At 43.0% G+C, this 11,938-nt stretch overlaps 1 protein-coding gene across 2 annotated transcripts in view; it reads left to right on the top strand.

The window, feature by feature from the left end:
- The first annotated feature begins 3,289 nt into the window (after window positions 1-3,289).
- cacng8a (calcium channel, voltage-dependent, gamma subunit 8a) overlaps window positions 3,290-11,938 on the top strand; it is a 10,163-nt gene continuing 1,514 nt past the window's right edge. Inside the window, exons 1-6 of one of the 2 annotated variants that reach the window (XM_077008020.1) lie at window positions 3,290-3,518; window positions 3,633-3,996; window positions 8,233-8,460; window positions 9,787-9,870; window positions 10,274-10,414; window positions 11,577-11,938. The exon at window positions 11,577-11,938 is cut by the window's right edge and continues 1,514 nt beyond it. In XM_077008020.1, coding sequence (XP_076864135.1) covers window positions 3,966-3,996; window positions 8,233-8,460; window positions 9,787-9,870; window positions 10,274-10,414; window positions 11,577-11,938 — 846 coding nt within the window. In that variant the 5' untranslated portion in view covers window positions 3,290-3,518; window positions 3,633-3,965. Of the gene's footprint in view, window positions 3,519-3,622; window positions 3,997-8,232; window positions 8,461-9,786; window positions 9,871-10,273; window positions 10,415-11,576 lie in introns of those variants that run through there. The other variant, XM_077008022.1, reaches the window with a different exon arrangement.

The following is an 11,938-nucleotide window of genomic DNA, read 5'->3' as shown; positions in this document are numbered from 1 at the left end:
TGTAGGGCTGGGGCCTCCAGATGTTTGGGGACAATGGGGCTCCAGTCTGAAGAGCTCCTGCTGAAAATGGAGATCCTCCCTCCTGCCCGGGGAGGCCCTTGGGGCTGTTCCCCAGCTCACAACGGGGCCTCGGTCTCTGGCGTTCTTGGGTTGGGTGGAGGGGTCCACCTTGTGATGGGAGGCCCTGGGAGTGGCTGACTCCCCAGGAGGCTGGGGTGACCCCTAGCAGAAGGCAGGAGCTAGGTCGGGGAGGTGACGTAGCCACGCCTCGGGGAGGTAACCTGCACACACTGACACCACGGATGAATAAGGAGCCGTAGCTCCTCATCCTCACACCTGTGGTGCTAAGCGGCCAAATGTCGGTTACGGCGTGAGGGCCCTGTGACCGACTGGGGTGTGGTTTTGTCTTGTTGATGACCCAGTCGGTCCAGGGTCCCGCCCAGGGAGGTGAGCTACCCTGTGTTTTGTGTTCTATGTTACAGCTCCTGGACTGCAGGGGGTGTGTCCCTGCCTTCCTGCCCCTTCATGTTTTGTGTGCTGCCACTGTGTGCCACACACCTGGTGGAAGGGAGTGCGGCTTGGTGGGGGGGACTGTCACGGTCTTGTCACGGGTTTTTGGTTTGCGCACTTTCTTCATTAAACCATCCATTTTCCCTAAGACTTGGCGTGATCGCTTCCATTTTATTTCGCTCACCCTGCCCATCACAATTATCAAGGGTTGTCTAATTACTTGATTCAAGATTCGTGATTATCACTGCATGATAATTAAATCACCTTCTTAATGAAATCAATATATGTGAATTTGAAACAATAAATTTTAAACAATTTGAACACAAACTTTTTTTTACCTATCTTTAAAAGAAAGGTTTAGAAAAATTTGAATACAGAGTAAGCTGTTGAGATTACTTAATGCTTCTCTGCTGAGAACAAAGTTTAGAGATAACATCCCCTGCAACAAGCCCTTTCGGGTTTAAGTGGTAGGATCATAAACTCAAGCTATAGCTAATCCCAACCTTTTCTTCACTAGTTGAAAAAGGTGCCGCGCTCCGACTGATGGTTTAAAGTTTATTACAGGTTGTTTTCTGTCTTACACTTCCAAGACCACCATGAACACTGAAATAAAATACAATATACATCAACGAAAACATCATGTTCCGGTCTATGAATTATTTAACGAATTATTACATAAAACGCTAATGTTCTTCAACCTAATTTACACACACATACAGACAAGAATATTTTACTCAATTGATCATACCGTGTGCACCTCCAAACAGAAGGTTAGGCATAGCTAGAAGTCAATTTTCTTCCAAGCTTTGTCCTTTTGTAAGCCGCTTGCACACACCGACTAACTTTTTGCGAAACTTACATCCCTTCCCCCCAAGTGCATCACGTGACCAACTGATGACCTCTCTGCTGACATGGTTAGGTGTTATTAACTAAACAATTCTTACACAATTCTTGTACACATAATAATCAAAATACTGTATACAAATATGAATAGATATTAAAAGAAAATGAATAAATTTACACAAACAAAATGCTTATATTACTGCATTCGTTACACAAGCTTTCACTCTCCCCACTTCTTAGTCATCATCTAATCACTTCAGTTGTCATTCTTACACTTTGCTGAAAATAGGATCAACTGCATCATAGAGCGGTGGTTCTAGTTTTTCTAGAATGCCACATGCTAATCACTGGCACGTGAGCTATGTATGTTTAAATCAATTGATGTCCACACACTCTACTTGGTCGGGGAACAAGGACCTTAACTTTATCTGTAGAACCATCCTGCGCACCATGGACTTGTGCTAATGGGCCGCCCAATGGAGGATGGGTTCCCTTTAGAGTCTTGGTTCTCCCGATGTTTCTTCCTAATCCCCACCATCATAGGGAGTTTTTCCTTGCCACTGTCGCCTCTGCCTTGCTCATTGGGAATCTGGATCCATACAATTGTAAAGCTGTTTGTGACAACATGTGTTGTCAAAAGCACTATATAAATAAACGTGACTTTGACTTTGACATACACACACACACACACACACACACACAAACCTCATAAACAGTACCTGTCCATGGCCCAGAAAACACAGTACATGTAGTCTTAATTATACAATTAACTGAGACTAATATACTATTCTATCCTACTACTCCATTGTGTCAGAACAGGATTTGGTATTATTAAGATCAGTAGCGAACCGTGACCATTAAAACTGGGCCCGCTCCCATACCCCCCCATGCCGAAAAAAATTTGTTTCCTCTCCTAATGAACTGCAATAAAGAAAAAACGGAGACAACAGTACAGCTTTAGAGATGCAATAAACAATAGCCTCTGTACTAGATAACTTCTTAAGCAAAATAAGATTCCAAACAACATAAGATTCCACAGCTCCGTGTTCCTCAGAAGCGGAATATGTAAATGACGTGCACAAGGGCATCAAAGGACTGAATCGAGACCTCAAACCAAACAACAACAAACAAACTAGCCAGCGGTGGTACGCTAATTATCATACAGTTAAGCCCGCCCACTAAGAGGGAAGATATGATTGGTCAATTTACTGTCATTTGAAACTGGTATTGTGCTGAATTACAACTGCCAGGCCCTCTGTAAATGAACAGCAGGACCACCAATCACCAACATTCTGCGGAGGCATCACAGTCCTGATAGGGGGAGACACAGGCATACAGGCTTCCACTTAACTTAACCCCTCACCTTCCAACACAGATTGAATAGACACGGTTGAATAATTGATTTGCTTATATTTTTGTAATTGTGTAGATGTCGATTGTCAAACTGTAAGTAGATAAAATATAATTGGATAATTATATATAAAATATTTTTTTATGTTTTAGGAATATTGTAGGCCCTCTGAGAGGGCGTAGAGGGCCCTGACGGTTCCCCACTGATATTTAGTACATATATATGATATATTTGTGCCTCACACAAATTTTGCCTATAAAATTACATAATAATTTTGTAAATGTGAAATATAGAGTAAACTACAGTCTACAGCTCTGTGACACTGAAATACAACTCTTGTCATCATAAACAGGCAACAGACCAGTGCCAAGGTTGTTCTCTTCAAACAAGACCTCTGTCAGAAGCACCACAGAATAACCATGTCCACCAAACCAAAATGTCCTAAAAGCCAAACAGGTCCTTTGGCTTGAAAGATGAAAGATACATTGTAAATGCATCATAATAAAGCTGAACATGCTCTTCTAGAATAGAAGGTGAATTGTGTTCTCAAATCAGTATTTTTTATTTTTTTTGCTGAATCCTCATTCAGTCACCAATATCACCCCCCCACGCACACTCACACACACCATCCTGTTCTGTTCTCGACTTTAGAATGCCCTGTTGCCATGGTGACAGAATGGCACACGCTCTATCGTTCTCCTTCTCCTTTTTTCTTTTTGTTTTTTATAAATCCCTCTCTTTTTTTTTGCTAAACACCTCTCTTTCTGTGGATCTGTGAAGTCTTAACCGATCTTCTTCGTTTCTCTGATTTCAAGTAAGACAGTGGGGCTAGTTTGTTGATATGTGGATTCACAAAACGTGTGACATGTACTTTGCTTTCTATGTTACGATCATGTTAATATTATCTGTTTTGTTTCTTCTTTTTTAGTGGCTCTTTGGTTCTTCTCCTGAGCAGTGAGAATTGCTGCCACGCAATCCTTTTGAACGGAGAAAAGAAGCAAAACCTAGAAAATCTACTCCCACCCACGGACAAGAAAACGGGGGAGAGAGAGAGTGTGAGAGAAAGACCAAGAGGGAGGGAGAGTGTGTGTGTGTGTGTGTGTGAGAGAGAGAGAGAGAGAGAGAGAGAGGGAGAAAGAAAGAAAGAGGGAGAGAGAGAGGGAGAAAGAGAGGGAGAGAGAGAGGGAGAACAGTCGATGGATGCTGCTTGGACAGATTGGTCGGTACGTTCTTCTGTGACGCGAACCAGAGCGCTGCAAGAATGGATGGAAAGGGCAGACACATTCCTCCAGGTAACTACATACACACACATATATGTGCACGCATACACACACAGACATACACACACACACACACACACACATACACACACACGCTAATCTACCTACTTCAGGCTGTGACCACTGAGCTCTAATCAGACACTAGAGGGTTAATGATATGAGGTTTTATGTACAAATATTCTTCACTGTCAATGTCTAGATGTTCTGAGTCCATGCATGTCCTTTATTGATGGTCCATCTCCAAACAGTCTTATGTTTCTTCGTATATTCACATATTAAGGTGTGTATATGCATATACGTATTCTTCAATAAGAGTTAATGTCTGGATAGGGTTTTGGTACTAGTATTTATTATAATCCAACATTCTTAAGAGGTCTGTGCGCATTAATTTAATTAATTCTGTTCTCCTGTAGAAGCTAACATCTGAAGTGCAAAAATAACAAAGCAACTGAAAACCTTACATGGTGTTTATATATACTTTACATTTTAGGTTTAGTCTCTGCTGTTAAATTCTGTTTGTATCATTATTTATAAACATGACTCATTTAGGTAATATTTGCTTTTATTATTAGGATTCTGGAGAACTCAGCTAGGTTGGAAGTTTATTTAAAACAAAGCTTGTATAAGTATTGTCTTTAAACTATAACTGCCCTATAGCATTCTATTGGAGATTTCTGATAATCTGGTACTGTTCTCTTCTCTCAGTGTAGAGCGTCTATAAGTCATTCATGCAGTTCTAATGATCTACATAAACCTATGGTTTAGTAGACAGAATGCACAACCGGGAACATATTTCAGTGCTCTGATCAGTTAGGGTTGTTTGGGACACCTATTGCTTTTTGACGTCATAGCAAACAGCGTTCATCAGCCCAGCTTCAGATTGAAGGCACTTAGCACTAAGCAGAGAAGCATTACAGAATTCACGATGAGCTGTCAGGGATAGCAGTCAGCAAGAGGTTACACAGACGGATGATGACGAATCATATGCCTATTTGCACATAGGCCTGACGAATCTTAGATTTTATGTTCTGCAAATGCATTGTAAACCAATGATCTGTTGGGTGGACCGCTTCTTTTCAGCAAGGAATATCAGCATGCCATCATGGGTGAGTGTCAGGGGTTTGGAATGTAAAATCACAGTGATGCCTGATGGCCCGTAATGGTCAGTGTAAGATGTGGCCACTGCTTTGCTGCTCTTTGAAGCAATGTGTCATGGCAGTAACCCCTAGTATGAGTTCTGCCTTCCCTCATTTAGCACAGCTCAGATAGCACATTTTAAGAGTATCCAATCACTTGAATACTCATTCACATATAGTCCTTTAGCTTCCATAACCTTCAGGATGAAAGTGCCTAGAAATCCCGGAAGTGAACCAGCACTGCTTTTTGGTTTTCAGGCAGTGAACTGTGTGCATTAAAGCAAACCATCTGGGACCTGTACGGAAACAGCATGTTTGTTATCACTGGAGGCTATGGAGCTCATCTCAACATCTCAGTAAAGGCTCATTACATCTCAGTAAAGGCTCAGTACACCTCAGTAAAGGCCCAGTACATCTCAGTAAAGGCTCAGTACACCTCAGTAAAGGCCCAGTCCATCTCACTAAAGGCTCAGTACACCTCAGTAAAGGCCCAGTCCATCTCAGTAAAGGCTCAGTACACCTCAGTAAAGGCCCAGTCCATCTCAGTAAAGGCTCAGTACACCTCAGTAAAGGCTCAGTACACCTCAGTAAAGGCCCAGTACACCTCAGTAAAGGCCCAGTACACCTCAGTAAAGGCCCAGTACACCTCAGTAAAGGCTCAGTACACCTCAGTAAAGGCTCAGTACACCTCAGTAAAGGCCCAGTACATCTCAGTAAAGGCCCAGTTCATCTCAGTAAATGCTCAGTACACCTCAGTAAAGGCTCAGTACACCTCAGTAAAGGCCCAGTACATCTCAGTAAAGGCTCAGTACACCTCAGTAAAGGCTCATTACACCTCAGTAAAGGCCCAGTACATCTCAGTAAAGGCTCAGTACACCTCAGTAAAGGCCCAGTACATCTCAGTAAAGGCCCGGTACATCTCAGTAAAAGCTCAGTACATCTCAGTAAAGGCCCAGTACATCTCAGTAAAGGCCCAGTACACCTCAGTAGATCCTGAAGATGCAGAAGATGCATGAAAAAGGAGAGCCTTCGCGTCCCTGCAGCTTCAAGCTGTGCCTGTTGTGACCTTTTGACCTTATCATGTACTGGCTAAGGTGTAAATTTAATGCTTATAGTGGTAAGAAAATGTTTACGAACACTTACTAGAATTTTAAATGCTCCTAAAAATAGGATGTGGTCTAAGTCATCATTAAACATGCAAAAACATTAATGTGTGTTTGCTTATTTAAACACACAATCTTTCACAAGGTAAAAAAGTGAGTATATAATCCCTATCCTGTATGGGGATCCTTGGATTTTATAACAGGTGCAACCTGAATGCTTTCTGTAACTGCTGATTAGGCACGAATGGCTGGCATCTAATCATGCCACATTTCAGTGGATTTTGAGGTCAGGACTCTTACTAGGGAATTTCAAAATACAGAATTCCTTGTGCAAGACTCACCATCATTGATTTCCTCCCATATTCTGGATCAATATAATTTGCATGACCAAATCCACTCTGAGTTTTAAAGAAAGGTGACATATTTCATACATAATTTTCTGTTGTAAGGTAATTTTTTTCAATGGTTCTGATAGCATAAAGGTCCCTACATATTAAGCAAAACTAAATAATTGTGAACATAATTGCTTATTCTTCCTGAAGCTATTATATTAAAAAACTCAAATATTTTGACATAAATATAATTCATGATCTAATGTACTAGGCACATGTTCTCAGAGATAACTAATTGATGCCCTATAATGAAGTTAATTATAAATTTGCACCTTAAAAACTTGCACCTTAAGCATATATATATAAGACACAGGGTGCATCATAAACCAGCCAAGTAGGCTAAGTTACTAAAATCGCATTTTTCCACATTTGCATTTTGCCTTTGTGGATGGAATAACCCCTGTTCACTTCATTCATTCTCTTAGCTGGCATCCTCATCCAAAAATCATAAAAATACAAATTTATATAACACAGATAAGTAGACACAAACTACTTCTGTCAACACATATCAGTGTTGCATTCTATTTGATTCCTGACTAACATCATATATGTAAGGTGGTGGTAACACGAGCTCAAAATTGTGAAATTAAAAAAAGGAGTGGGACATTTTCACTATTGACAATGTCAAACATGTTTAAAATATATTTAAATAAAGAAGTGACAGTGTGAAAAAGTAGTCGTGATTCACTTTTGTGTTAATCCTGGAGAAGATGTGTCTCCCTTTCCTCCCAACCCAAATATGTAGCTATGTGTAGAAGGTGTGCACTGGAGCAGAGATGGAGCATTAACTAAATAGGACCATGTCTGGACAGGCAAGCTGACTGACTACATTGGAGTTTTGCACAGATATATGAACTGGTCCATATTTGCACTTATTGGTCCATATTGTCCCAAATTATACATATTATAATGGGGTAATGTTATAAAGTTCAACTCACCAAACTGTGTTTTCTTTATAGCATGGCAGATAAAACCAATATTTCTCTAAGTCTTCACAGGTCATTGTCCTAAAATTTCACGCTTTTTTCACAACCTCAATTGTACTGACCTTTATAAAGGCATAAAATAAGGCTTGTTAATATGCGTACATGAAGGTCAAACTATTTTAGGAGTTATGCAAAAATCCATAATGCAGCAGTGGGTCACCACCTTTCTTTACAACTGTGTATCTGCAGGAACTTCCATTATGGAACGCATCTAGGAACTCTCAGATCTGAAGTGAATTACTTCTGATGTAGCCACAATCCCTTTGATTCATTGTAACCTACAATGAAGAACTGAGTATTGAAGAACTGAGTATTAATTCCAGGGATAGATATGATTTCAGAGGCACTGAAATGTCCTAAAAGGCTTTACCATTGTACACTTCCTCACACTGCTTTTATTTCTAATATCTATATCAGCGCTTATCAAAAAGAAGCTAAAAGCACATTTTAGCTTTATATTTGTGATTTCCCCTGCAATTACCAGCTCTGTTCTGTAGAGAGCACAGTTTTTGTTTGTGTTTTTTTCAAAATACTACTCTCTTTCCATTCTTTCCCTATAGTCATGTCCTCCTTGTTTCTGCTAACTTTGTGGTTTCACTCTCTGCCCCTCCGCCCACCCTTACCCCGCCAGCGATGGTTTGGTGTGAGCGGGGGATCCAGGTTCTGCTCACCACAGTAGGGGCTTTTGCTGCCTTTGCCCTGATGACAGTAGCTATCGGCACAGACTACTGGCTGTACGCACGAGCCTTCATCTGCAACAGTACGGCCAACACCACCCAGGACGACCCCCACAACAAGGACAGGAAAGACCCCGGGGCCCTCACCCACTCTGGCCTCTGGAGAATCTGCTGTCTGGAAGGTGGGCAAGCATCTCTGTACAAGTGTGAGACACGGAGGTTCATGAGTGTGCGTGGGAAGCTAGAGGCTACGCATGTTTGTGCATATGCCTGCCTTTGTCCATGTGAACACTCAGCGCAGCAAAACATGGCAGGGAATGATATCCAGGTTGCAGGTCTTTGCATTTTGTTGATGTTGAATATACTTTACTACAAAACACAAAAGCCCCCTGAAAGCTTATGCAGCCAAATGTTTCTCAGGCTGAAAGACAGTTCATATTGCAAGGTGATGTGTGGAAGTCAGTGGCTGTTTTGTCCAATGTATGTTGCATGTATGTGGCTGTTGTATGTTTTGTCCGATGTATGTTACATGTATGTGGCTGTTGTATGTTTTGTCCGATGTATGTTGCATGTATGTGGCTGTTGTATGTTTTGTCCGATGTATGTTACATGTATGTGGCTGTTGTATGTTTTGTCCGATGTATGTTACATGTATGTGGCTGTTGTATGTTTTGTCCGATGTATGTTACATGTATGTGGCTGTTGTATGTTTTGTCCGATGTATGTTACATGTATGTGGCTGTTGTATGTTTTGCCACTGCATTCCTTGAAGGGTAACAGCAGTAATCGCAATCATCATAAAACCTCATGGAATTCCCGTCTGCTGCAGATATCCACGTCATGTTTGCTGCCTTGAATTACTCAACTGAAATACAAACCGACAGAAGAAGCTTGAGGGCAGGTGTAGGTGCGTTACGCTCTTCTGCGGCGCAGACACGGCGGGGCCTGCAGCGCACACATCCACCGCAGCTCGCTGTCTTGTTCCTGGAGGCTTCCAGCAAACAGACGCCTATTTGCATAAGAAGCCAACAGGGATGGATGTCAGGGTGGTGCGATTATGTGATGAGTCATTGCGGGTCAAAGGCGCCGCTCCTGTTTTTTCCTGCATAATCAGTGGAGCCGTGGAAAGGAACGCTGCTTGTCCCGTCCACCGGGATCGATGGAATGCCACTCATCCTGCTCCACCTTCCTGTGCTCCACCTTCCCCTCCCCCACCCTCTTCCACGCAGCTGCAGTGTTTAACAGCCAGAGGTGGCGACTTGAAATGGGCAATACTCCCACTTTTTCAAGCAGTATTTGGAACTAAAGGTGAATGTCCTTTTCTGTGTGATTAGAGAAGGCATCATTTGGAAGACACTGACCAGGCTGCCGAGACACATCATGAAACCAATTACCAACTACATCAATGCCTATACTACATGTGCTGGTCCTTAAGGGATATAAACTGTGTGTGCATCTTAAGGATGAGTCACCCACTCCCTACTTGTGGTCCTCTCATTCTGTCCCAGGGTTAAAGAGAGGGGTCTGCTCCCAGATCAACCATTTTCCTGATGATGCTGATTATGACCAGGATGCTGCAGAGTACCTTTTACGTGAGTTACCTGTGTGTGTGTGTGTGTGTGTGTGTGTGTGTGTGTGTGTGTGTGTCTGTCTGTCTGTCTGTCTGTCTGTCTGTCCCTGTTGGATTGTTTTAATATATTTAAAGGTGTGCAGTGAAAGGTCATGTATTAGGTTTTCACTGACGTGAGCCTTGTGTCTCCGCTGTGTCTCTCCTCTACTGTGTCTCTCCTCCACTGTGCCTCTCCTCTGTTGTGTCCCTCCTCCACTGTGTCCCTCCTCTGCTGTGTCCCTGCTCCACTGTGTCCCTCCTCTTCTGTGTCCCTCCTCCGCCATGTCCCTCCTCTTCCGTGTCTCTCCTCTGCTGTGTCCCCTCTCCTCTTCTGTGTCCCTCCTCCGCCGTGTCCCCTCTCCTCTCATTTCCTGTCCTCTCTCCAGGTGTAGTCAGGGCCTCCAGTATATTTCCTATCCTCAGTGCCATCCTGCTGCTCTTGGGAGGTGTGTGTGTGGCATCCAGTCGCTTCTACAAGAGCAAAAGACACATCATCCTGGGAGCGGGCATCCTGTTCGTGGTCGCAGGTGAGAGGAAGGAAGAAGAGGAAACAATATATTTTATTGTTTTACCAGGTGGTGTTTAAAAATGACAGCATTTAGCAAACACTCTTGTCTGAAGGAAGTTATAGGAGTTGTAAGTTGTCTCAGTCTTAGCCTTGTGGTAATGCAACCAGGCCACAGTCATGAAGACAGCGAGAGAGTTCACTGAACACTCCTGTTTGTTGAGGATCTGTAGTTTTAAATCAAGGCACAAAGTTGGTTTCAAATACAATTCATATACATGACATATATGACATGCAGTTTCCAGATTGTCTATCCAGCCAGATACGGCTGCATTTGCCTGACTGACAATCGTGCATCCTGTATATTTTGCTGTGCTAAAGCATGTCTACTGAGGGTTACTTCAACCGCTTAAATTACACACGTCCAAAAAAACACCTATTGTACTGCAGCAGTACAGCAATTTGTAATTGAAATAGTGGAAGATTAAATTACTGTATGTGTGGGTATTTCCAGAACACTGACCACCTGTTGGATACAGATGTAGTACAGATGTAGCACTGACTAGGTGTAGCACTGCTGGGTGTAGCACTGCTGGGTGTAGCACTGACTGGGTGTAGCACTGCTGGGTGTAGCACTGCTGGGTGTAGCACTGACTGGGTGTAGCACTGCTGGGTGTAGCACTGACTGGGTGTAGCACTGACTTGGTGTAGCACTGACTGGGTGTAGCACTGCTGGGTGTAGCACTGCTGGGTGTAGCACTGCTGGGTGTAGCACTGACTGGGTGTAGCACTGACTTGGTGTAGCACTGCTGGGTGTAGCAATGCTGGCAGACTATGTCCAAGTGTGATATACATTTAAAGAACTTTGGGCCAGATTGAATATATTTCTTATGAGATAAATATTAGCAGTTTTATAGCATATTCAATATGGTCTTTTTTAAATCCGAGGATGAAACAATTAGCTGTCTATTTTACACAGAAGCATAAAGCCCTAATCAGGATTTGCAGAAACTGGAGCAGTTTCTGGATCTGGAACAGTAATATAATTCATTCAGTATGTTTATATTTATATCTGCTGTCAAGGACACTAAAACATGTACTTTACATCTATTACATAAATAATATATAGACAAGTATATAATACATAAAATAAACAACATTGTTCTTTTGCTCCACTGAACCAGGTCTGAGCAACATCATCGGCGTCATCGTCTACATCTCCGCCGCGCTCAGCGATATCTCCCCGAAGAAGGACGAGGACAAGAAGTGGCACTACTCATATGGCTGGTCCTTCTACTTCGGCGGCCTGTCCTTCATCCTGGCTGAAGTGGTGGGCGTACTTGCAGTCAACATCTATATCGAACGCAACAAAGAGTTGCGGTGCCGCACGCGTGCTGACCTCCTGCGTAGCACCACCTCGGCCGTGCTACGCCTACCCGGCTACCGCCTTCGCCGCTGCTCCTCACGTTCCAGCTCCCGCTCCACCGCCGAGCCTCCACGCTCGCGCGAGCACTCTCCTCCGCCTCCTCCCACCGCAGGACTCGCC

The sequence above is a fragment of the Brachyhypopomus gauderio genome, chromosome 6 (genome assembly GCF_052324685.1).
Source record: "Brachyhypopomus gauderio isolate BG-103 chromosome 6, BGAUD_0.2, whole genome shotgun sequence".
Lineage (NCBI taxonomy): Eukaryota > Metazoa > Chordata > Actinopteri > Gymnotiformes > Hypopomidae > Brachyhypopomus > Brachyhypopomus gauderio.
The sequence above is the reverse complement of the archived record's forward strand: the minus strand, read 5'-3'. Positions and strand labels throughout refer to the sequence as shown.